We start from the raw sequence: 27289 nt of genomic DNA on the forward strand, positions 1-27289 counted from the left end.
ACAACAGAGAAGGGTTCATCTGTTTATATAAAAAGACCATTTCAACTCATTTTTGCTTCACTATTCTTCTTTTGTCTTTTCTTGAACCCTAGAATCCACTCATTCTACTTTTTACTCAAGAATGAGCTTCAGATTCTGAATTCTTGTGGAATATTCATCGACTGAGAATCGACCTTAATCAAAGGAATCTTAGAAAAGTAGGAGAGCTATCCGGTAAATGAGTTCTATTTTCTTTTCATTTCGTCTTTTTGTTTGATTTCTGCTTTGAGATTACTATCTTGATCATCTGAGAACTCGTAGATTTTACTTCTTTTTGTTTGATTTCTACTTTGAGATTACTATCTTGATCATCTGAGAAATCGTAGATTGTTCTTTTTTTTTACTTTCTTGAATGATAGAAATGTTAGGAGTATTGAGTATCATTGTCTAGAAAACACGTATTCAATATCTGATGAAATGAGGCGAAATTCGTTTATGTTCTTATGCTGGAGAATCTCCTAAAATGAAGTTGAATTCATTGAATATTTATCTGTATCAGAACATTTTTTTATTTTTTTGAATGGTCCTTTTTTTTATCCTTCTCAAAAATACATGTTTTGAATAAACGTAGAAGAGGCTGGATGAAGAATCTGAATTTATTTGGATATCAATTTCTCTAGAGAATGTCAATTTTGGGTAAAATCCGTAGAGCTCATAACTATCTTCTAATCAAAATTTGCGTTTTTGAACTGCACTGATGTTGCCTTTTCATGATTGACGAGTCTGGATGGTCTGAAGGCCTGAGAGTATGAGCACTCTTTAAGTTTTGGGAAGAACACTATTTTTTGACACTTGTACGGATATCGGAAAACCCATAGTTCCCATCTAACTGCTTCGAAAGCTAAGTTCTTCTTGCTACCCAAATTTAGGGGAAGCGTGCTTCCTGGTCGCTTCCTACGCATTTCCTCTTTATTAAGAGTACGTTTTCTATTTAGGTATTTTTTTCTGTAAAAGAATATTTTTTTTTTCAATGTTCAAGTAGCGTATTTAAAGAAAGAGTGCATTTAAAACTCGAATACTCATCTTAAGTTTCAAATGAAAACTGTGTGGATCTTTTGATAGTTACCGGAAACTTCCTAGTTGGATGGGAAGCTCGTTTCCTAGGAAACTTGCTTCGCAAGCTAAGTTCTCCTCGCTTCCTAAATTTAGGGGAAGCGCACTTCCTAGTCGCTTCCTACGTGTTTCCTCGTAATTATGAGTATGTTTTCTATTCAGGTATTTTTTTCCTAAAAGAATATTTTCTCCTTTTGAATGCTGAAGGAGCGTATTTAAAGAAATATAAATGCTTAAAACATGTGAAAGTATTAAAATTCTATGATTTAGCCGACACTTTGAATTTATTGCCGCCATATGTGTCCTGCCATGTCCGACAACACACACGTGTCCACACTCGTCAACACTCCTTTGGACACTTTTAAATGAATTGCTAGGAGTGTCAGAGTTAATGTGGGCATGCAGACATGTTTTTGTACCGTGTCAAGTGGGACATTGTGTTTTATTATTGAATATTGTGTTTATCTCTTTTATTATTAACGCTTCTATTAGCCCTTCTTTAACTAATATTTGCTGATATATCCCCTCCCCTAAACCTAAAATCTTAAACAAACTAATTCCAATACTATATTCATTGAATCATATTGATTTCCCTTTCTCGCTATATATTCGAGACGGAAGAGAACTAGATTAAATTGACGAATGCTTTGTTATTTGATTATCTCATGTTTGTTTTAGACTATAGTTGATTAAACTCAACTCAACTCAACTCAACTAAGCCTTTGTCCCAAACTAATTGAGGTCGGTTAATGAATCCTTTAGAAATTTTTTGTGAAGAAGGTGAAAGGGTCTACCCGGCTCAGATTGACGAAGTCTAATCCTGACACTAGTTGGGTTCATCTACATGGATCATTTTCTTCCATTAGATTATAGTTGATTAATTCTAAAATTTATTAGTTTATTAAATGAATACTATATTTATTTTGTTACAATTTATGATAGTAATCAATAATTTTATGTGTAAGTACGTGCCACAATTTCTAGATTTTTAGATGTTACCCTTGTCAGACAACTTGTATCCGTGTCGAAACTCAACACAAGAATCCGTATCGACAAATCATGATTATATATACTTTCTATTTTAGCTGTCCCCATTTCTAAATTTTGGGGATTTGCCGCATCCGACACTCCGTGTCCTTGTCAACACACGACACTTAGTGTCCGTGTCCACAAATCATAGTTAAAATTTGTAATTCTAATTAATCGTGAAGTCTTTTTTATACTTTTATACTTGTAATCCTTACGTATATTAATCCTTCCTCCCTAACCTACTACAATCATACTCTTTTGGTACATTTCTTGTTCGCTTCCAATGAGGATTATTGCATGTTGTACGATGACTTTCAGTGACAATGCCCACGCATTTTCTATTTTCTTTATTTAGAGCTTTTCGCTTCCTTCATTTTCTCTTTTCTAAATCCCTCACTTCCTGCATCGCTTCTCGCACGCGCTTCCCACTTGGGCAACTATGGGAAAACACAAATTTATGACCTTTGTAAGGATATCTGCAAGAGAAAGTGAGTATGTACACTGTTAATTGTGGAACGATCTTGCAAATGTATTCTTAAATCACCTCTAAGTTCTTGTTGCTTGTTTTGTGATTGGAACTTTGAGTACTTATTAATTTTTGATGTCACATTTTTAGTTTGCAGCCAGGTGACTTGTGTTTACCAGCTCAAAATCAGTGGTTTTCCAAAAGATATGACCATTGGTCTCCTTTCTTGAAAAGGGAGAGAAGTTTGATAATGGCTGCGAGAGCTATTTTTAGAAGGAAGAAATGCCTCCTGGAACACCTGAACGTGTCCTCTCGCTCAATTCAAAGCTTTTCAAGTTTCGGGCATGGCCGATTGGCTGATTCAAATTGGGTTGGTGATCATTCTTCTGCAGATGCTGATTGTGGAAAGGAGAGGGCTTCATTTTTATTATCTAAAGCGAGATCATTGGGTTCTTCAGAAATAGGATTTCTTAAGCATAATTCTTGCGGATTTTCTGCTTCTGGTCATGGAAATGGGAGATCACAGATTGTTTTTCCCTTGGAAATCAAGTGGAATTCACAGACTATACGTAATTTGTCAACAGCCACCGCTGGTCAACCCGAAATGCGTAGTGGGGATGAGGCCAATGAAGAAAAGAATACAAAGCAGGTAAAGGAGGCATCACCAGAGGAATGTGATCAGGCAGTTGAAGGTCTGAGCACAGTTAAAGCTAAAGCTAAAGCAAAACAGTTGCAAGAATCTCAGAAGGATGCCAAGTCTATTATAAGAAAATTTTGGTCTATGCTCCTGGGGATTGGTCCTGCTTTGAGAGCTGTTGCTTCTATGAGCAGGTTATGGTTATTCTTTTTGGCTTTATTTGTTTTGAATTCAAATTCATCTTGCTTTAGGACTTGTTTGCTTGCACAAACCCTCTGCATTCATTGGAATTTCAAATGCCAATGAATGCTAAATCCATGTTTGGTTGCCAATATTACATTGAAGTTCCATCTGACTCCCCGACATGTTCTAAACGTCATTGTTGCCTTTTTGCCCACGTGGCACTAATGTCCCTCTCCTCTTCCACCAAATTCTACCAAAAAGTTTTTTGGTAGAAGAATGTTGGAAAATGTTTGTCTCCTCTCTCTCTCTCTCTCTCTTTTTGGTAACGACACTCCTACTTTTTCCACTACTCTTCGAGAGAACTGCCGTGCAACCAAACACTACTTACCACCATTCTTCTAGACAAACCAAATGCTTGTTTCCTCCCCTTTGACTTATTATATTACTCTCCGAGCCATCCCCAAGCAACCAAACAGGCCCTTGGTGCGTAGTCATTTACTTGACATCGCTTCTTTAACTTTTCTTTTTCTTATCTTTTTCTTTTTTTCAGGGCTGATTGGGCTAAGAAATTTATTCAATGGAAGGATTCATTTGTGTCGGTTTTGCAACACTATTGGCTGGGCACAAAACTACTCTGGGCAGATGCTAGGATTTGTTCGCGATTACTGTTGAAACTTGCCGGCGGAAAGAGCCTATCAAGGAGGGAGCGGCAGCAACTGACACGCACGACAGCTGATATTTTCAGGCTAGTTCCTTTCGCAGTTTTTATCATAGTTCCGTTCATGGAGCTCTTGCTGCCTGTGTTCCTGAGATTATTTCCCAACATGTTGCCATCAACCTTCCAGGACAAGATGAAAGAAGAGGTGCTGATTGCAATAGTTATTGTCAAAATTCTGGCTACTTTTTTTTTTTAGTGAATGGAATTCTGCCTACTGCTTTACTCTGTGTAACCTGTAATTTGCATTACTCCCTAGGAGCAATTCTCCAAACATCAAATGTTTGGATATAGGTAGTTATCTTGTAGATTAGTGGTATAAGTAGTCAATAGGGAGGAACCAAACATTTGATGTACATTGGATTTACCTTGTAGAATAGTGATAAGTAGTGTTTGGTTTCCAACTTCGTAGCGCAGTGGGAGAGGGTGTCATTACCAATATCGAAAGAAAAGAGAGAGAGAAAGAGAAAAGCACAATTTCCAAGACAAATTCCTCCTTTTTTGAGAAATTTGGCTTGGAAAGTATAAGGTGGGGACATTGATGCCACGTCACCAGACATGCAATTATTAGTATCCAGGGATTTGGATGCTAAGTTTTTTTTTTTTTTTGAAAAGGTAACAAAAAGATTTGGATGCTAAGTTGGCAACCAAACACCATAAAGTTACCAAAGAGTGCATTTTTTTGCTTGGGAAATTCTTGAGGATGCCAAGCATGTGGCAACCAAAGTACCGAACAGTCCCTAACAGTATCAATTGGTCTTTTGAGATGTTTAATCTTCACTGGCCCCCCTATTGAAGTTGGGTGTACTGGAATTAAGTATGCTATCCAGTCTCCAATAAAAAAAATTAAATATTGTAAGAATGTTTCTATTGGCTCAAACTGCATAAATTATGTAAAAATGAATGTGTCTTTTAACACGCACACCCGTCTATATGCATTACATGCTATCTGTTACCTTCTTACACAGTGTTGATGTATATTATGATACTTGTATGCCTTACTTTATGCTCTATTGTATATTTTTCTTTCTTTCTATAACGACATTGGTCTCAGTACTACCTTTTGATGTTCTACTTGTAGGAAGCATTAAAAAGGCGGCTTACTGCAAGAATAGAGTATGCAAAGTTTTTGCAGGACACAGTCAAAGAAATGGCAAAGGAAGTTCAAATCTCACGCAGTGGAGAGATTAAACAAACAGCAGAAGATCTTGATCAATTTTTAGGCAAGGTAAATGTCATGCCTGCAATTTTACTCTTAAAAGGGTTGATTTCAGTTCAAAATCATTCTTGGGTTATACAATTATGTCTATTATTTGTTTGGCACCTTTTGGTGGTATGATGTGGTGATCTTATAACCTGAAATGTTGGGATGTTCAATTAGGTTAGGACTGGTGCCAACGTATCAAATGATGAAATATTATCCTTTGCAAAGTTGTTCAATGATGAGCTGACTCTGGACAATATCAGCAGGTTGCCATTATTCCGTCACTTTGGTATTTGGATGCATACTTACGATTTTTTTTATCTGTAACTGAAGCCCTCTGTTACCTGAGTATTATTAGTCAGTATTTCTTGCTGCTTTCTTGTCTCCAGTGCTTGTATTTATTGTAATATCTGTTTCTTACAGGCCTAGGCTGGTAAATATGTGCAAATATATGGGAATCAGCCCTTATGGAACAGATGCATATTTACGATATATGCTCCGGAAAAGATTGGCATGGTAATTATTTGGCCTGTTTTACTTTCTTGTGGTCTCCTTAATTTTTTTCTTCATAAAATTTATTCTCTCTCTTTTTTACAAAAAAAAGCTAAAATGAAAATGAGTACTTCCTGATTGGAAGAAATGACATTTTGTAGTGTCCATGACTCCATGATAATGATTTTGTTGATGGCATGGTTAGAATTTTAATTTTGAACACTAATGTGCTGGATAACTTTATGATTAGAAATTTGTTATCTTATCTCTTTTCCTATCTGCAATTTTAATTTTGTAGGTTTTTTCTCGTCAATTTAAATTTATTTTCACTTCAAACTTGAGTTTTCAAATATTGGGAAAATGTCACATTTTGGCTCTCATGTGATGCATTGATCAAGAGACATTTAGCAAGTGATTTAGTACATTTTTGCTATTGACAAAGTAACATTTGTAAAAGTGGATGATTTGCATCTTGAGATAGATATCCGATTCATTTAGCAGGTTGCTCAAAGCTTCCATTTTCCTAGTCATACTTTTTTTCCTGGATGAATGCCATGGTTTAAGCAAGTTACCTTACTATCCACATTATTTTGGTTATTGGAAGTCTTGGTGTAGGATAATTTGTGGGATCAAAATCCTATTTTTCCTATGTGTTTGCATAGCTTAGTGAAGTTCATTATTTTATGGGATATAATATTTTTGTAGGGTTCCGTTGGAAGTCATGTAAGTTGCGTTGAAGAGGATTATAGATGTCCAGTTGTGTTTTTCTCAACTAGGATATTCATCTCCCTTCTTGAGTTCTTTGAAACCAATTTTCATTTCATCAGTTTGATTGCTTTAGAAGTGTTATCTTCTATTTTGGGTATGAGTACCACATTGCTCCATATCTTAAGTTTGATTGTTGTATCTCCATAAATCTGCCTTTCTGAATATCCCGATGTTTTTTTGAAATGTATATCCCAATGTTTGTTAGAGCTGGCTATTTCTGCAGAAGCCTTCCATGGATGTCAAATTTCTCTCCGATCGTCAGCTCGACCAAAAGATTCAACGAATGCATTCTAGTCTGGCCTTGCAATCCAAGTTACCAGATGGAGGTGACAAATTCAAAGCCACTCTCACCTGCTTGGAAAAGGAGAGAGAGCGAAGGAAACCCTGCCGAGTGGACAAGGTGAACTGTGACATGTACAGAATGAGTAGAAGATTGATGGGAGACGGCATTGGCGATTCGTCTGGAGAAGGCAATGGAGGTTTCATAGTGGGAGTCTTAGGCCAAAAAATAGTGGAGGGCACGCCCGATAGCAGTGACATTGTACCTCTGGTGTCTATAAGCAATACCCGTCTGAGTTTATGGGGCAAGATTCGAGAAGGCTGGTCGGGAAACATTCTGGCACGTGAAAAATAGCTTAGACAAAGGTGTGGCTCGAGAGCCACCCTAGATGTGTACAAGATGGACGTGTTAGAGGTCATGATAGTTCTTCCTCCTGGTTTGAACATTCAGAGAACTCAAACCATTTGGAAAACATCAAGGAACTCTCTGTTCGTAGAATTCATTCCTTGGAATGCAAAGTTTTCATCAACGGAGTCGAGAGATTGGTGGAGTATCTCCGACATTCCCCCGCAGGCCTGGTGCGAGGAAAACTTCTTAAGGATTGCTAAGAAAATTGGGAGAGTGGTGTCATCCGACTTCTCTTGTAAAGCTGGTAGAGGATACGAAGCAGTAAAAATCCAAATTATTATAAGTGGAAATTGCCCAATCTCAGTAATGGTTCCAACTTGTATGGATGGTGCAATCCAGTGGGTGAAGCTTGAAAAAATGGCGGACTTGAATCGAGACTGTGTATCGGGAGACTTGAATCCAGGTCCGATAGTGCCAGACAATGACACATCATCGGAGGGTGAGTCGGAGGAAGGAGATCTGGATAGTTACTCATCGGAAGATGGAGCATGGGAGAAGATGCCAGCGCACTCTAGCACAAATGCGCGTGGTGCACATTCTTCATCGCAAGATAGAGTGTAGGTGCATTCTAACGAAGATTTTGAAATTCAAAGCTTGGAGCAGTTGTTGCTCTGGCCTTCGTGCCAGCCCTTGGACACTTGGTAGCTCATGCTGATCCCCAAGAAAAAGAGTCGCCCCAAATTAATTCAACTCTGGATGGTCCTTTGGAGAGTCCGCCAGCCTGGCTAGTGGTCCCTGATTTGCGTGTTTTCGAGGAAATGCAACTGGCTATCGAAGGTGACAATATTGTAAAGGACTGTAGGTTACCCGATATGAGAAATATTGGGCTTTTAAAGATGCCTTTGAACACAACCCAATGGATGTATTCATTCTCAGAATCTGGGCCCACGGGTCTTATTGGATTCTTGGGTAATCTAATTAGTGAGCTGGTGGGCCTCATTAAGCACCTAAAGAAGGAGAGCCCACCCGGAGATCGGCAATTGGTTTGTCCCCTTTCGAGAGGACTAGATCCCCCTTTTTTTCCTTCTCGCTTGAATTCCCTCGTCGGCATTCAATGGATTCGGCTCCTGCCCATACGGATCTGCATCTCATTTGCTCGAAGGGGGTCTGCAGCTCTCCGTCTCATTGCCGGAATCAAATTGTTCTATCCGTGGCTACGGTGCTGAATTCTCAGGAATGCGACGTAGACGTGAGTGTTGATGATATCCCTTTGGACGCTGAGTTAGACGGGTGCCTTCCGAGAGTTGCCTCAGACCCTACTGATGTATGCACCCGAAAGACTTTCAGGGAGATCGAAAACAGGGATCGAGACGGTAAACATAAATCAAAAAGCTTGGGGAAAGGAAAAAGGGAGCATAAAGCCTTGCGATGCGCAAAAGTTAGAGGGTATTATGGGAGGGACATTCGTTTTCTCAAAAGAAGATCATAATCTGGAAGATTAGGGGTTTGGGGACGAAGAGGAAGAAGATGGTGGCAAAGGACATCTGCCATAGGAGAAAACCTGACGTTTCATGGTAACATTGAATCTAAGTTTTTGGGGTAGCGGAGAATTCTATCAATGAGATTTGGGGTCGAAACAATCGTCAATGGTGCTCATAAGATGCAGTCGAAACCGTTGGGGGTATTATCACTGTCTGGAAGGAGGATTTAGTCCGAGTAGATGAGCAAATGATTTCGGATATCAAAGACCTTGTTCGCGAAACCAGATTGATGATAGTACTAGGAGGAGGTCGGGAAATATGATGGTAGACTGCCTGGCCAAAGAAGGTGTTTTTCCTGGAGGTCACGAGTGTCTTTATTGCACCTAACAGGAAGGATCATTGAATTGTATTCAGGGGGTTGTAATTACTGAATGGGTGTTATTATCATGGATATTGAGGACAACTTCTAGGAAGGTAGCATAATTTGAAATTTTAGTGATTTTGTTTTGGACTGGTGAATGTAAAGAGGAGGGTAACGGGGGAATAGCTTTGGAATTTTCTTTTAAGGCCCTGGAGTTATCTCCTAGGTCCTCATACGTTGTAGGTCATGGGGGACTCCTGGTCCCTTCTTCATGTAATTCTCGTATGAATTATCAATATATTTTTGTCATTTTTCAAAAAGAAAAAAGAAAAAAAGAAAAGAGCTGGCTATTTCTCCATTCGCAGGATGCGTTTTTAGTTTATTTATTTATGTGGAAGCAAGAGCTGGCTTTGATAACTTGTTTAAGGATTACTTATCCTTGCATGCATTTGCTACTCTAGAGAAATCTTAAATAATTAGGTTGTTGAAGAAAACTACCAAATAGAGGAGATTGAAAAATATGAAATGCATTTGCTACTCTAGAGAAATGTTAAATAATTAGTTTGATGAAGAAAACTATTAAATAGAGGAAATTCTTTTTTTTTTATTAAAAAAAATAAAAATAAAATAGAGGAGATCGGAAAATATGAATAAGGAGAAGGAACTTGAATACTAATTTTCGATGATTTAGCCGGCACTTTTAATTTATTGTTGACGCACGTGTCCTGCCGTGTCAGACGTGACATGCATGTCCACACATGTTGACACTCTTTTCGACACTTTTAAATGTACTGCTAGAAGTTTCAGACTTAATGTGGGCATGCCAACACATTTTTATACCGTGTCAAGTGTGACATTCAATTTTATTATTGAATATTGTGTTTACCTCTTTTATTATTTACTCTTCTCTTCTTTAACTAATATTTGTTTTTAAATCCCCTCCCGTAAACCTAAAACCCTAAACAAACACTATATTCATTGTATCCTATTGTTCTCCCTTTCTCGCTTCATATTGGAGACTAAAGAGATTAGATTAAATTTATGAATATGTTGTTATTTGTTTATCTCATGTTTGATTTATATTATAGTTGATTAATCCTAAGATTTGTTAGTTTGTTAAATTAATACCATATTTATATTGACATAAATTATAATAGTAATCAGTAATTTGTCACTATTTCCAGATTTTTAGGAATTGCCCTGCTAGACTCCTCGTATCCGTGTTGAAACTCGACACAAGAATTCGTGTCAACAAATCATGATCATATATACTTTCTGTTTTAACTGTGTCCCTGTTTCTAAATTTTGGGGGTTTGCCACGTCCGACACTCCATATCCGTGTCCACAAATCATAGCTAATTTTGACAATTCATGGCAGATGTTAGCCTTACGCTGAGGCACTGAGCAGCCCTCCAAATGTTGCTTCACCGTCTTCACTACTTAGTTACAAAAGAATGAAATTGAAAACCGTGTATTTTCAATGATCTGGTTGCCCTTTTTTTTGTGTCTTTTCATGCAAGGATCTTCTGAGCAGTTGCTACATTGGTTTTAAAATATGGGAGACCTATATCTGATGCCTTTACATTACTAAGTGGGTACACTGCATCTGTTTTGTGAGGTAGTTGCTACTTTCTATGACCGAAGTTTTCTAAGACCTTATAATGATGTTGGTTGTTCAATGTAGTGTGCACTATTAAACTTCATTTATGCTCAAAAGCAGGGCTGCTATTTTGCTATAGCTTGGAGGAGTTTTTTCCCCTGTTTTGAAATTTATTGAAAAACCAAAGAGTAGTCACAAAAGTTTTAGAGCTTGCCATATGGCAAAACCCCGGTAGAAGGGAACAATTAGTCCCCACTGCTCTATTTTGTGTTTAAACAGATTGTTGTTTGTGCCTCATTTTGTTAAATAGAATTGTTTATTTTATCGTATGATAGATGGTACGGGGTTCTATTTTTTTTGAAAATGGTTCTAAAATATTCTTGTTTTGATATCTTTTCTAGGATGTCATAGTTTTTACTTGTGATTCTGTCTTTTCTTCACTACCATTTCTTTTCTATCCTTCATCATTTTTCCCATCAAGGTTATAGATTGGATTGATAATTTCTTTTTTTTTTTTGAATGATAGATTGGATCGATAATTTATCATGAAATGCCAATTTGTGTGATTTTTCTAGGATCAAGAATGATGATAAGATGATCCAGGCGGAGGGTATAGAGTCTCTTTCAGAAGCTGAACTTCGGCAAGCTTGTAGGGATCGAGGCCATCTGGGATTACTTTCAGTCGAGGAAATGCGCCAACAGGTTTAGTTTATTTTGGGTTTTGTTTCCACCCAATGGAATAATTTTGTTTTGGCTATTAAATTTTTTATTTTAGTTCTTATTACAAGTACCCAGTTATATATATGATCAACTAACTAAAAATGGTTGTGTTTAGAGAAAGCATGGCTTCATTAGGAAAACTGAAAGATCAAGAGATGATAATTCAGTAGCCATTAGCAAGGCAGGAAGTTTAGGGTGACACATATCTACGCCTTCATTGCAAGTTGAAGTAAATGTTACAAGGAGATCAAAAAAGGAAGTGGTAGTTTCTTGAGGGGAGGACGTAGGACGTAATGGAGTGTTTTGTGAAAGGTAAATTGTAGCTAGATTACCAACCCAGGGCTTGTAGGAATCAAAGCTGTCTTCAGGTGCGGTAGAGGAGAGGTTGAGGTCGCTTATTTGTGCCTCCTAAGTGTTAAGTATTCAAATGAACGCTAGAGCTTGGAGGTTATGTGTTTTTTTTTATATTAAGGATTGGGCTAGTTATGCTAACGTGTCATTTGTTCCAAGATTTTAAATTTAGTTTTTTTTTTTTTTTTTGAAAGATGAATTTTTCCATAAATATTGAAATAGCATTCGGGACCAGTAGTCCCAGCCTGTTTTAACAAATATTCATTGGATACCGGGCATACCCGGCTATTACAAAAAGAAAAGAGGAACATTTGTCCTTCCAAAAACAGATGAACGCTACCCTTCCTTGAGGATCAAGACTAATTACAAATATGATACTACTTCGAACTCCTCCCTGTTAGCTCCCGCCTTTGCTAGAGTGTCAGCCACCTCAGTCACCGATCGCCTTCGGTGTTCAAGTCTCAGATTAACTACCCGCATCAGATCTAGTAATTCCGCAACCGGGTCCTGCAATCTCCAGGGACCCTTTGATGTTTCAGAGGCCCAGGCTACGACATTTGAGGAGTCACCTTCCACTATGAGGGGACGTTGATCGTGTTCTTTAAATTTAAATTTTGGTTTTGGCTCCCACAAATATGAAAACATTTTGGTTTCGATTGGAAATTTTAGTGGAAATCCTATAAAATTATGGAAACGTATGGAAGCATATGCAAATAATAGCATTTTTTGGATGAAACTTAAGGGAATGCTAGAATAAGTACACATACACATTCGGAAACCATCACATAAGCAAGATAGCCATCCATAATGGTTTGACAACATCAAACACCTAGCAAACTTCATTAGCAGTACTTGATCCAAATTGATTTCACACTGGATAAGGCCAACTGAGATTCTCCCCTTCAGCCGCTCTTGAGCACATCGCTTATACGGTCCACGGCTAAAGGAAGAATCGAGAGCTGGTGCCCGGTTCCTCGGAGCTTCTGAACGTGCCATAAACCGTTCGCTATCAGCTGTCTGAGCAACGCATTGAGCATGAGGTTGGTGAGACCACAAGACGGTTTCGTTCTTTGTCCGTAATGCTGGAACTATGGCAAATGCATCTATCGTCATTGATGCATAAATAAAGATACCAATTAGTAGTGATTGAATTCCTTCTATGGTTCCACATGAGAAACCTGTACGAATATAACCTACATGTCCAATCGAACTATGAGCTAGAGGTCTTTTGACTTTCGTTTGGGCCATGGTTGCCAGTGCTCCTAAGATCATAGAAGCAATGCTGCAGACCCCAAACCAAGAACGGAAACAAAAGCCTTTCGACTCACTCTCGTATGGCTCGCCCTCGAGCCCTGGGGAGGTCGGCCTGGTCTTTCCCTGTTGTTCTGTTCCCGCCACGAGAAAGACGCATGGAAGAGGTATGCCCGTGGAGGATCTGTTGAGAGTGTTCGTTGTCTCGGTAGGGAACAATACGATCTTTTCCCCTATTGTATTGAATCAATAAAAAAAGAGGTAGTATTAGCGTAGAGGGGAGGTCATTGGAGGACATGGGACAAGTGAACGAAGTGATTGTTGGGTGCTACAAGAGATTTTACATAGGCAAGATGGTTTTGGGGCCTTCTTGGATGGGATGGAGTTTAGGAAGATTTCTAGTGAGTCGCTAAGAAACATGGAAAGGGACATCAAGGAAGAGGAGGTGAAGAGGGCTATCTCCTCTATGAATAGGGTCAAGGCTTCGGAGTTGGATGGTTTCACTATAGAATTCATCCAAGAAAAGTGAGACTGTATTAATGGAGATTTGATGCTGGTTATGATATATTTTTTGTAAGGGGGCATGTAACTGGAGAGGCAAAAACCACCTTGGTCACGCTTATTTTGAAGAGACTGAGGCAGTGGAGATTGGGGGGCGCATAAATAGAGAGGCAAAAGACACCTTGGTCACCCTTATTTTGAAGTGACTGAGGCAGTGGAGATTAAGAATTATAGATCAATCAGTTTGGTTGGGATTTTTCTTTTCTTCTTTTCTTTTTGAATAATTAGTTTGGTGGGGGTGTTGTTGTAAGATTATAGCTAAAACCCTATCAAATAGATCAAGGAAGGTAATGAGAGAGATAATCACTTAGTTCCAAGCAAGGTTTTAAATTTCGATTTCGGGCGAAATTTCGGTCCTTCCAAAAACCGAAATTTCGAAATTTCGTAAAAGCCGTCGAAATATCGTTTTTTTAGGCCGAAATTTCAGTAAAGGATTAAAAAAATATTATTTTCTCTATTATTTTGCCCGAAATTTCGACCGAAATTTGGGACATTTCAGAAATTTTGGTTTCGGGTCAATTTCGTTTCGGTCCCAACCGAAAACCGAAATCTCGGTCGAAATTTAAAACCATGGTTCCAAGTAGTTTTTGTGGAGGGTCATCAAATGTTGGATAGCGTTATGATGCCAATGAGAGCTTAGTCTTAGAAAAGGGAAAAAATGATCATCAATTATATGCAAAATCGACATTGAGAAAGCATACAATCTTGTGGAATGGGATTTTGTGAGGTAATTGAGTTGCTCAACAGAATGGGTTTGGAGACAAATGGAGAGGGTGGATGATGGAGGTATTTCTCATTCATCCTTTTTGTTCATCACCAATAGGAGCTCAATGGACTTTTATTAGAGCTCTATGGGCCTTTGGCAAAGACATTGGTTGTCCCCCTTTTCGTTCACCATAATGGGAGTCTCTCAATAGGTTTACTACCTGGGCAGAGGCAAGGTGGTGTTCGAACTTGTGAGATTGATTTGACCACTTCGATCACCCACCAGCAGTTTGCAGGTGATATTTTGAGAATCATAGGAGGAGGTGGTGAACCTGAAGTGCATATTGAGGTGGTTTGAGGCTAGCATTTAATGTGACCAAGGGCATTGTAGGGGGCTTTAATGTATCAGAGTGAGATGGCGGATTTGGCTAGTTTGTTTGGTTGCCATCTATGTCACAAATATCCCCAATATTTTGATATTTTCAAAATATCGCATTTTTATCGCGACATTTTGATAAAACGACAAAATCCTGAACTAATCCCAAGATTTTCAAAATATAGCGATATTTTCGTTTTTATCATAAAATATCCTGATAATATTGCGATATTATCCCGATATTTTTACAATACTTTTTTTTATACCATTAAAAAAAAAGAAAATATTTTTATTTTATATTTTTTTCTTAAATTTAATAATTTATATATTTTTTAAATAATTTTATTTATACCGTTTTTCCTTTATACCCGAAAAAAAAAAAAAAATCTATCCCGAGATTTTCCCTTGCCGAGAGATTCCCGAGAAAGACATTTGTGACATAGGTTGCCATGTGGATTCATTTATTTTATTATATTCGGGGGTGTCCTTTTGGGTTGGGATTCCGAAGAAGACTCTTTGTGCTCCTATAGTGGCGAAGTTGAAGAAAGGTTATCTTTTGGCGGGGAAATCACCTCGATCAAGGTCTATTTAGCTAATTTTCCCACCTCTTACATGTAGATATTTAGAATTCCTACGGATGTGGCTTGAAGGATAGAGAGGTTGCAAAGGAAATTCTTATGAGAAGGAAAGGAGGTAGTTTAAGCACCTTATGAATTGGGAGACAGTTTGTAAGCCTAAGTGGGGAGCGGGACAAGGGATATGGAACGCTATCCTTAGGAAAAAGGGACCATTTCAATGGATTTGGAGGTCTGGGCAAGGCGGGTAATAGCAGGGGAGTATGGAGTGAGTTTATTAGTTAAGGTGAGTTCTTACTTTGGGTTAGGTTTAGATTGGGGAAGGGTGACAGGATAAGATTATGGATAGACCTTCGGTTTGGTAATCCCAAGGTTTTAAATTTCGGTTTTGGTCAACATGGAAATGGAGATGTTTTGTTTTCGCTTGGAAATTTCAGTGGAAATCCTATAAATTCACGGAAAAATATGGAAACATATGTAAATGATGGAATTTTGTGATGAAACTTAAAAAAATGCTAGAATAAGCGCAAATACATACTTGGAAACCGTCACATAAGCAAGACAGTTATCATAATCAAACATCTAGGGACATGCACGATAGTGCATGTCTGATAATTCAGTACATACCACATCTCACATGTAATTCATATAAATATTTATGTAAAATACCTAGGCTAGACCACATTTCACATTCAATTTATATAAATATAATTATGTAATACATATTGATATAATATATAATTAATGCGCTTAAGATTTTGGTTTCGAGATGTGCTTCGGTTTCGTTTCGTTTCGGTGGGGATAAAAACAGAAACATTTATGTCATTTCGTGTTGGTTTTGGTGGAAATTTAAAGCCATGGGAAATCGTCAGTTATGTCATGAGGTCCCGGATTTATTTAGGCTTGTTGGTGACATAGATAGAGATAAACATTTCAGATTGTTATGAGAGAGTGGGGGGAACATATGAAATTTAAGGATTTAGAGTTTAACAATCTTCTGAGGTTTGTTGATATGTTAGAGGATGTTTATCCTTCTTTGATGGATGATGAGTTTGGCCTATCTAGTCCTCTAGAGTCTAGAGATTTCTTGACCAAGTTTTTTTTTTTTATATATGTTAGAGGATGTTTATCCTTCTTTGATGGATGATGAGTTTGGGCTATCTAGTCCTCTAGAGTCTAGAGATATCTTGACCAAGTTTTTTTTGTCGATGTTGGTGGATATCAAGAAGGATGGGTTGTGGGGAAGGATTTGGAAGGTGCACATACTGCCATGGGTTCAAGGTTCCTTTTGGACAGCTCTTTTAGAGAAGATAAAAACGTGTGACATGCTAAATCAGCTTCCGCTTGGCGAACATATGTATTCTCTTCAAGCCATGTTACATGGATTCTTCAAAATTGGCAAAGTACCTGTGTTGGACACGTCTCAGATTCCAATACTTTTGGATTCACCGAGACACTTTTAGAACCATGGTAATTTTTGAGTATTCTAGTAACTCTATTTGTATTGTCCTTTGGAAGCTAACATTTCTATTAGCGAGTTGGTCTTTAGTGGGAAGAATTTTGGGCATTTCTTTGCATTGCTGTTTTTCAAAAAATGGAAGGAGATCATCAAAGGGAGATCGACAAGTGGAATGCAAGATGGATCCCTTTGTCCCTTCAGACACCATTAAGCTTGATTTTGATAACTGTTCTTTTGGGCAATCTGGGGCTGTCTGGAGTCGTTGAGTTTTATAGAGACAATGATGGAGAGGTGTTGCTGGCATTCTTGGATCCTATTGACATTTCAATTGCTAACGAGGCAAAGGGGAGGGCATTACTCACCGTTCTATGAATATTTTTGGATGGCAATTCTCAAATCTTTGTAAGAAATCTGATGAATCTCTGAACCACCTGTTCTTGCAGTGTCCGTTCTCCTTCCAGGTGTGGATGGCAATTCTCAAATCTTTTGGCTTCTCATGGGTCATTCAGAGAAGCATCTGTACTCTAATTCTGAATTGGAGTGGAGCTTTCATTGGCTATGCAGGTGAATCTATGTGGTCCTCTATCCCATATGCGGTAGTATGGCACATTTGGGAGGAACGTAACAATCCGATTTTTTGTTGGAAAAGATCGGTGTCCCGCGAAGGTAGTGCTCGAAATTAAGCTATCTATCATTAAATGGGCCAAATCCAAGAGTGGTATACAATATCCGGTGGTTGAAGTCCTCCGGCGGAAAGGAAAACAAGAAAGGATATTCCTCCTCAATGGAGTCCACCACCCGAGGACTGGCTGAAGTTAAATTTTGACGGAAGCTCCCGTGGGAATCCGGGGCCTGTGGGAATCGGCGGGTTCTTCGTGATCATCGGGGCAGTATGATCATGTCCTTCTCCGGTCCGGCTGGGGTATGCGATGCCAATGAAGCGGAGGTATCTGCACTATTGTTCGGTCTCCAATGGTATTCGAAACACAGGACGGACCTCTTAATAGTTGAAGGCAACTCCTCTAATACGATTGCATGGGCTTCCAACAAATCTGGTGGACCGTGGCGGCTTGCGAGCAAAATCGATGAGATCAGGGACCTGATCTCTGTCGTTCACCCGGTCCTCCAACATTGACATCGAACAGCTAATGATTGTGCTGACTCGCTCGCACGGAACGGGGTGAACTGGGAATCTGTTTCTATTGCCGAGCATGATCATTAGTTTTTGTAAATTTTGATGACCTTATGCATGGTCTGTGATGTATTTGGGGGATGTCTTGTCCCCTTGTATTGATTAAATTCTGTGCATTAATAAATCGTTACCTCTTTCAAAAAAAATTTTTTTGGCATGTTTGAGGGGAAACTTTGGGGGGGGGGAGAAAGATTCAGTAATGCGACTAAATGTCTTTCTTTGAGGACCTAAAGGGCTGGGAGGCTTTTGGAACTTCTAAGCTACATTAGGTATGCTTGTAAATGGAAAAGGATGTTGCTTTCTATCACATTTATAGGAAATCTAACGATGTAGCTGATTCATTTGCCAACTCTGGTGTATGTAGGTTTGCTTTAGTTGAGGGACTATTTGCCCCTGTTATAATTTCATTTTGTTTTACTGCCTTCAATAAAATTTTGTCAATTTTTCAAAAAGAAAATCTATCTATAGATTTGTCTCCAAGTTAGGCACAAACGCTTGGGCTCTTTCAAGAAAAGAGTTTTGAGGGGACTTGGTTGGTGGCATGTTTTAGAAGTGGAGTGAAATGTATTTCAGCTTTCTTAGGTAGGATAGGATTGTTGCTATGTTGATTTCCTTTCCAATTAATTTTGTTCAAGTTCTTAGGTGCGACCTTGGGCATCTGGCATTATTAGTAGGGGTGCAACTCAGGCTGGCTCAACCCGAACCCGGCGGGTTCAACCCGGAAAAAACTCAGGTTGGGTTGAGTTCAAGTCAGGTTTGGGTTGGGTTTTCTCAACCCGGGTTGAGTTCGGGTCGGGTTCGGGTTGAGGGCTTGGGCAACCCGACCCGAGTTCAAGCCGAAATTTTTAATAATTTTTTTAGTTTTTAAGCTTAAAATCTCGGGTTGGGTCGGGTTCGGGTTGGCAACAAGGGCTGCTTGGGTCGGGTTGAACCTCGTCGGGTTGGAACTAGGGTCGGGTCGGGTTCGGGTTGAGTAAATGGTTGCTCGGGTCGGGTTCGGGTTGGCCTCAACCCGAACCCGACCCGCCCGAGTTGCACCCGTAATTATTAGAGTTGCAATAATGGTGTGGGAGGTTTCAAGTTTCTCTTTTGTCTCACCTAGTATATGCAAACATCTGCACATTATATCTCTTTAGTTCCTTAACCAATAAATGTTAGTTGTTGGAGAAAAATAAAATTTGTTTGTACTGAACTCAACCCACCTAGGTGTGTGTCCTCAATCCTATTTTATGGGTAGCCGCCTTTATGCTTTATCTTATGTTGTTAAGAGGAACTGATGTGAACCCTTGACAGCCAAGAGAAAGAGAGAGAAAGGAAATAGAGAATCAAGGTCATGGAAAGAGAATCAAGATCAAGAAGAGTGATCAAGATCAAGAAAATGAGACCATTCTCAACTCAACTTTCATAGAAGAGTGGCAAAGTTTCCAACCTGATGCCAACCCTCCTTTATCCTGGCTTGGGACAGGCTGTGAAAAAAAAAAAACACAGGCTGTGAAAACAATGAGACCATTCCAAAAAAAAAAAAAAAAAAAAGAGATCAAGAAAATGAGAAAGATAGAGATACAGAGGAGAGCAGTTTATAAACCCAACCAGGAAGGGCGAGAAAAGTGATGGGAGAAGAGAGAAGGAGAAGATAAAGAGAGAAGGATAAGTTTAGGGATAGAAAACTGACCTAATATGAAACATAACTCTTCAAAAAGCATTATATCCACATGAGAGAGAGAGAGAGAGAGAGAGAGAGAGAGAGAGAGAGAGAGAGAGAGAGAGAGAGAGAGAGAGAGGGAGAGAGAGAAACTTCAAATTTGTATTCATTCCATTCCATTGCATCCAAGAAAAGTGACCTAAGGCTACACATATATAAGAAAAGAAAAGGAACTAGAATGTTCTAAAACCCTAAACAAAAAACCTCACTTTTGAACTAAAATACCCTCTAAAAACTTAATGACTTAAAATTTTCGTAATACATGTGTAGGGCCTATTAAAGCAGTCATAACTCAAAGAACTTAAATGATTTAATGGGAAAAGGCTGTGGTATCCCTTCTATAACTTAAAGGACTTAAAAGCACCTAAAAGACACATAAAAATTAGAATATGGGCCCAAGGATGGTCCCCATCAGGAACATAGTAGTGAAGAAAAAAAATGCATGAGAAAACTTTGATACTGTCTTTATTTCAAGTTTCACAAGCCATACCGTGTGATTAACTCATCTAAATGCTATTTTTTTTATTGCAGCTTCGTGACTGGTTGGACTTGTCTCTCAATCATTCTGTGCCATCTTCTCTCCTAATTCTTTCAAGGTAATTAAGTATTTTTTGCTCAGAAGTGCTTACAGATGTTTTTTTTTTTGTACTGGTTTTGCATTAATATGATGCCATTCGCCAGAGCCTTCACTGTGTCTGGAAAGGTGAAGCCTGAGGAGGCTGTTCAAGCTACACTTTCTTCACTGCCAGATGAGGTCGTGGATACTGTCGGAGTAACTGCTTTGCCTTCTGAAGATTCTGTCTCAGAAAGGAGGAGGAAACTTGAGTTCTTGGAAATGCAAGAGGAACTAATCAAGGTATGCGTCAAACTTTTTTTTTTCTTCGAATAATTATGCCATGAAACTTATGTCCTTGATATTCTTTCAAATTTTTGGTCTTTGTGCCTTATTGATGGTACTTGAAATTTGGATCTTCTCATTCCATTCCCTTGGAACTTCTGTTCCTTTTTTTAAGAAAATGGACTCTTCTGTTTTGTCAGTAGCTATTCAAGCCATGTCTTCTCATCTTTTAGTTTTAGGTTATTTTTGAAAATTGGACTAATGTACGGGAAACTCCCTGCAAAGTTCAGCTGCTGCAGATTGGTTCTGTATAGTGGAGTCCACCCACATGATGACAGCTGTATTGGTTGGTGGGTACTGCCGTTCTATGCCTATCTGCTGTGCCTTTCCTACAGGGTGTTAGTGCTGTGACAAATCATTCTTAAAATCTGTGTTGTATTGGTTTTTTTGCTGGACACACACACACACACACACACACACACACACATATATATATATATATATGACTTGGAGCTTCTTGTCAATACTTTCTTATGATCCTGTATAATGACTTTTGGTTCTTATTAATGTATCCACACTACTAAATTTGATTCATTAACAAGAAAATAATTTTGGAAAGTGATTTGATCAGAGCTGATACCTTTTAACGAGAAATTATATGGTGTAAGGGCTTACAACAATAAGGCCTTTGTACGGTGGAAGTACCATCCTTGATATCTGATCTAACAGCAGCTCCTCAAAAAGTGAGCTGCTGTTGGATCAAATATCAAGGGCGGTACCCCTGCCGTATTGTTGTAAGCCCTTACACCATATAAAATCTCCCTTTTAACTGATCATCATAAGTATAACTAATGGGGCTGTTTGGCACGCCTGGATACTTATCCCTGGATTCTGGCGAGCCGGTGATGCCGTGACATTGCTTTACTAGGGACATGACCCAATAGGAGCTCTGCTACCATGAACTGACCACACTGCTGGATTCCGGTGATCGCTGGTCGAATGTTGAAAGAGAAAAGAGGATATCAACGTCTCAGCTCAGCCATAGGATTTCAGTATCCCTGAGATTTCAAACCATACAACCAGAAAGCGGCAATCAACCAGCAATCTCCTTGCTTATGTCCTCCCCCTTCTCCCTACTTATCTCCTCTATGCCCTCCTCTTGGCACTGCTTATCAGTGATTTCGTATATATCATCTCTTCAGCACATCCAATCCCTTTCCCAGTTCAGCGATTTCGTAATCGTTATATGCTTACCGGTGATTGATCAATCCAGGGATAGCTATCCCGGGATTCGAGAATCGCCAGGCCAAACTGCTCCAATAGGATGATGACAGAGCCAATGCATCTTGCTTCCTAATCCTTAAGTTCTTTCCTGTGTAATGACCCAGCAACAATGTATTTTGAAATTGTGAAAAGAGTAAAGCTATTTTTAATTTGAAGTGGCTCATAAAATAAGATTTTTAACATTGATAAAACGAAAAGTTTTTTTAACACTCAGAGATGATTGGGTTGGGGTTATTTGAATCGTACGAATGTTGATTCCCTTTATGAACTTACATTTATATCTTGGATAAACATTCTTAATAGTTTGATAATCTTGTCATTCATTGGTCTATTAGTAAATGGGTTGCTAACTAATCGTTTGCAGGAGGAGGAAGAGAAAGAGGAAGAGGAGCAAGCTCGGATGAAGGAGTCTGTAATAAGCCAGGAGGATTTAGCTTTGAAAGAGATGTCAATTCCAACTGCAAGAGAAGCACAAGAGCTAGCAAAAGCAAAAACATTGGAAAAACAAGAGCAGCTGTGTAATCTTAGCCGCGCATTGGCTGTTCTGGCTTCGGCATCCGTAAGGATTGACCTTCATCTTGTCCCAGTTGTTTTGAACTGCTCTCCCCTGAAACAAACATTAATTTTTGAACTTGCAGTCAGTTAGTAGGGAGCGCGAAGAGTTTTTGAGCCTCGTCAACAAAGAGGTGTGTTCTTCCCTTGTAAAAAAAAAATATCATCATTGGAACTTGTTGGTGCCTCTAAAATGTGAAACCTATGACCTTCTGACTAATTGAATGAATAAAGTTCATCCTTGAACTTATCTCATCCCCTTTTCTTATGTTAATGTGGCTGCATTCTACTAACCTTCCATTTACTGTGTGAAAAGATTCACCATTTCTTTTGGTATGATATTGATAATATATATACATATATATGGGAAATGATATCCCCACTCCCTTGTTTCAGTAATGGCACTCTACTCTTTACACTTTTTAAATTGGTTGTTGAGAGATTTTTCGGAATGGATACAACCTTTAAAAGGTAATTAGAAAAGTCTCAAAGGGTGTAGTGCCATTATTGAATCAATGGTGTCAAAATATCATTTCCCATGTAAAAATAATCATCTTTGTTTGTGACATTTTTCCTACTGTCTTTCCGCTCTCCCCCTTATGAACTCGGGCAGATTTCAAGTTCCATTTTTGAATGCTGTCTTGTTGTTCTTGGCAGATAGAACTGTATAATAGTATGGTAGAGAAAGAGGGAACAAGTGAAGAAGAGGCTAAGAAGGCATACAGAGCTGCTAGGAAGGAGAGTGACCATGAGGCTGAAATGGCTGTAGGAAACAAGGTTTCTTCGGCACTCATAGATCGGGTAAGAAATTGGTAAACTAGCCCCTCATTGCTTGTTCTATTTCAATGACAAATTTCATTTCTTTTTATATGTCAATGACTTTCACAACTGGTTATGACTTTCATGGCTTTGTTAATTTTAAGAATGTTGGGCAATACACTACAATTTTGTGTCTATTGTGAGCTCCTACCACTTTCCTCAAATGCTCTCTCATTATCATTGGAGTCTTATACCTTCTCCATAGAGTAATGTAACTTCTTGTGAAAAGTAGACTTATGTATAAGTGTATAACTTGTGAGTAAGCGTTATCATGACAAATATGTTTGTTTTTTAAGATATTTTACTTGAACTCCTGCATATATGATAGAAATGTAAAGCAACAATATCCCCAAAGTTGGGAATACACAGTTTTCAGCCTTTTACGAATGACACTTTTGCCCTTTTTACTACCAAGAGTCTTGTTAGAAAAAATGGAATCTGTTTCTCTTAAAAGAAAGGCACAATAGGTGTGTGGCTCATGGGCATGGAGGACAAGAAAGAGCGTCAAACCCATCGGGCCGAATCCAACTTTCAATAAAATGACTAAAATATCCCTTTTTCAGGGGTATTTGTCAAAAGAATGACTAGCAAATCACTGATGGTCAGGAAAGACCAACGCCGATGGAGTCCCTCCGCTTGGCCAATATGGTGTTGAAATTGCTGTCCTTTCGCCAAGCAGGCTCTCCTCCAAACTCTATATTGGCCAGGCAGAGAGATTCTGGTTGGCGTTGGTCTCATCCGTTCGCTGGTAAAGGCTTTATAGGTGATGGCATTTGTTTGGAAATTTAAACCTAAAATAAGGGTATTTTTTTGTTCTCATTTTCATCCTTCAATTTATTATTGAAACGGGAAGTGCATGTTGGTATAATTTTTCTATGTGTGCATGTTTGTATCATTTTCTTTTACGAAAGTGGCTCTACACATTTCTTTAGAAGTTTTAGTGGCATATGGATAACCTTATTTTTGTGCTTCTGTATTGAGATACATATTGTATACACTTGTACTGATAACATTTATTTTATGCTGTATTGCCACACTCCAGGTTGATGCTATGCTCCAAAATCTTGAAAAGGAAATTGATGACGTGGATGCTAAAATCGGTAACAGTTGGAGACTACTTGACAGGTATTAATTGCTAGCAGACCTCGTCTTCCTATCTGATGAAGTATGCTTATCTGCCGCTTTTTTCTTATTTTGGTATAACTGAGAAATTTTATGCAGATGGACGTTCATATCTTTTGTCCAAAATTTTTGACCAAGTCCTCCCATCTCTCCTAGTCTGTCTAAAACTATCTTTTTCATAACATCGCAAAACCAGTCTCCATTGATTCAAGAAAATGAAGTGCGTCACTTTCATGAGAAATGGAACTATTATTGCACCATTACTATTAGTGTCACAAAATTGAGAAAGTGGAACTATTGATCAAGAAAATTAAGTTTTTTTTCTTTTTTTTGGAAAACTAAAAGGGGCCCAAACCATTCCTGAAGATTGGTCTTTTCTCTGTTCTTTAATTAAGCAGGCATCTGTCCTTGTTTAAATCGATTCTCTATAAATTAGTATTCTATAGATAAATCCTCTATGAAGCTAATAAGCTATTTAAATTGGTAAAAGTTTCCGGTCTCAAAGTTTGTCCTTACTTCTAATTAATAAAATGATATCTTATTAGTTATTATATAACAAATTTTCACTCATTCTATCTATGTTCTTTGAATGATCCTATGTATTTATTAGATCACTTTGTTCCGTCACCTACTATTTGATATCCTATGCAAGACTCGATGATTCTTCTTACTATTTTCCTCGTGGTTGCCCCTTTGCTCTACATGGATGACTTTGGGCAAAGTAAGCATATCGATTTTTGTTTTTGCCCTTCATTTCCCCGCTTATGTGTCCAAATTGTTTCAAATATTTTTTCCTCTTTTGGAATGATTGCTACCTAGTACTCCCCTAGTTAATCGAGTAAGTTGGTATTTCGTACTATATGTAGGGTTTGAATTGGTAGCTGTGAATGACTTGCTCCATTAATTTTACCATAACTTCATCTTTGGTGACATCCACCTGAAGGGATGTTAGCCTAATCTTACAGTTCCTGAAACAATTTATGGTTGTGGAACGCTTGACATTCTTCACCCATTATTGAACTAACATCCTAATTGCCTTCGAAACATTTATCTAGTGGATCGTTGAAGACTATAGTCTCTTTAAATTTCTTATTGAAGCACATTCACTATGATGTTATTTAACTTTCAAAAAAAAAACCTCATTGATTTAATAAACTATAGCATCAAAAACAGAAAACCTCCTGCCATTCGAAAAAAAAACCTTCATTAATTTAATAACTTATACCATCTAATATTTTCTAATTTGACGCCGTTATAATTTTATTACATAATAAATGTTCTAATTTAATAGTTAATGGTTGGTCCCAAGCAAATTAAATAATAAAGTTGAGGTTCAACCTTACTAGGGAAATTCACTACATCCATTTTTATGAGAAAATTTTCCCCTGAAGAGATCCAACACATTGCCCATTTGCAGGGACTTTGATGGCAAAGTGACCCCGGAGGAGGTAGCTGCTGCAGCCATGTATCTCAAAGACACCATAGGCAAGGAGGGTGTCCAAGAACTTATCAGCAACCTCTCCAAAGATAGAGGTAGGTATCTAAATTCTTTCTTATAAGAGTGTAACTGGGGTTGATTTTTTAGGATTTCGGGTTGAGCTTTTACCATAAAATTGGGTCGGGTTCAGGTTGATTCCATTTCATTTTTTAGCAAAAGCTCAATCCGACCCGACCCAAATAGCTCCCGTAGTTTTTTGAACCATTTGATGTCATTTGTCTTTTACTTACTATGAAGATTTGAATTTATGAATCTTAATACTACAACTTGTAATTCTCAAAAAAAAAAAAAAAAACTATAACTGTTGTCTTTGCTGTTTTCCTATCAACAGAGGGCAAAATTCTTGTGGAGGACATTGTCAAATTGGCCACTCAAACTGATGACATCAATAGGGCTGAAGCAGGGCATCTTTAGAAGGTATGATGGCATAATGTTCTCCCATTTATGTCGTAAATTCTTACATATTATTTGTTCTATTGAGGTAATTTGAGAGGTCTGATTGTCTGGTATTGGTAAAAAAGGGTTTTGAGCCTTCAATGTTGTGTAGAAGCGCACCCATGACATTTTCTTTTCATGTCCATGACTGAGGTCATATATCTTCTCTAAGCCCTCCCTGATAAACCTTTTGATTTTCTGTACTGGTAGATGGAGAGATGGACGTTTGTTGTTGCTGTAAAAATTAAAGAGAAGCTAAATCAAATGCAAATTCACAGAGAACATTGGAGCTTGCTTGTTTGGAAGTATAGCTTTATATACTTGATTTTGAGAATAAATTTCCTTTTCTGTAAATGGGATTTCACATATGCAATATTATTTGAGCTCAAATTGATATTGCAATATTATTTTTTGCTTTATTTAAGCATGCTTACAATCTGAGATCAATCAACAACAAAACAATTCAAAGCCATGAGATCATGGTTCAATTTCAGGCAGGTTTATAATTAGGAAAGGGAAATGTAACAACAATTCACAACTCACTCTTTGTAGGTGATTAATGCCAATATTCAACCCCATTGCTCATGTGGGAAACGATATTTCCTCCCACTTTTCAGTCTTTTCCCTCTTTTGTTCGTCTTTACTGCTCTGTTTCTTTCCAATTTTTCATCAATTTTACACCCATTTGTATGCTGAGTCTCTGTTTCTTCTGATGTAAAACTGGGCGTAAAACAAATTTTATACCCATTTTAAGTGGAAAAAATGAGCATAAAATTTGTTTTACATCCATTTTATGATTGAAAGAAATGAAGCGACCCAAGTTGAAAGCCCAATGACAAACGAGGGGAGGAGGTTCACCGGCTTTGATTACTTTTGGCGGGGATTATGAGTACTTTTGACCTTGGTTTCTGATTAGGGCTGCAACTCGAGTCGGGTTTTACCCGACCCGCATCGACCCGACCTGAAAATAGCTTGGGTCGGGTTCAGGTTTCATGGGTTTCGGGTCGAGCCGGGTTCAGCATTCAAAAGCCCGCATGAATCTCGGGTCGAGCCGGGTTTGAAGGGGCCCGACCCGACCCTACCCGAGTTACATAAGTTATAGTATGTACATTTTTTTCTATTGTTAGTTAAAAGTTAAAGGGATAATTACATTTACACCCCCTCTAGTTTCTGACACATCCACTTCCACCCCT

General features: G+C 38.3%; 1 protein-coding gene across 1 annotated transcript; it reads left to right on the forward strand.

The window, feature by feature from the left end:
- LOC143860808 (uncharacterized) lies at positions 1-26532 on the forward strand. Its single transcript, XM_077371628.1, has 16 exons — positions 1-213; positions 2738-3418; positions 3958-4270; positions 5204-5350; positions 5504-5592; positions 5750-5842; positions 11232-11358; positions 20080-20144; positions 20230-20404; positions 22035-22229; positions 22309-22356; positions 22880-23023; positions 24084-24166; positions 25581-25696; positions 25993-26078; positions 26307-26532. Exons 2-15 carry the CDS (start codon positions 2838-2840, stop codon positions 26073-26075), a joined length of 2259 nt encoding a protein of 752 aa, XP_077227743.1. The 5' UTR covers positions 1-213; positions 2738-2837; the 3' UTR covers positions 26076-26078; positions 26307-26532.
- Positions 26533-27289: the final 757 nt, after the last annotated feature.

Source organism: Tasmannia lanceolata, unplaced genomic scaffold (assembly GCF_043159265.1).
Source record: "Tasmannia lanceolata isolate RefF3 unplaced genomic scaffold, GAP_Taslan_0.1 ptg000037l, whole genome shotgun sequence".
Lineage (NCBI taxonomy): Eukaryota > Viridiplantae > Streptophyta > Magnoliopsida > Canellales > Winteraceae > Tasmannia > Tasmannia lanceolata.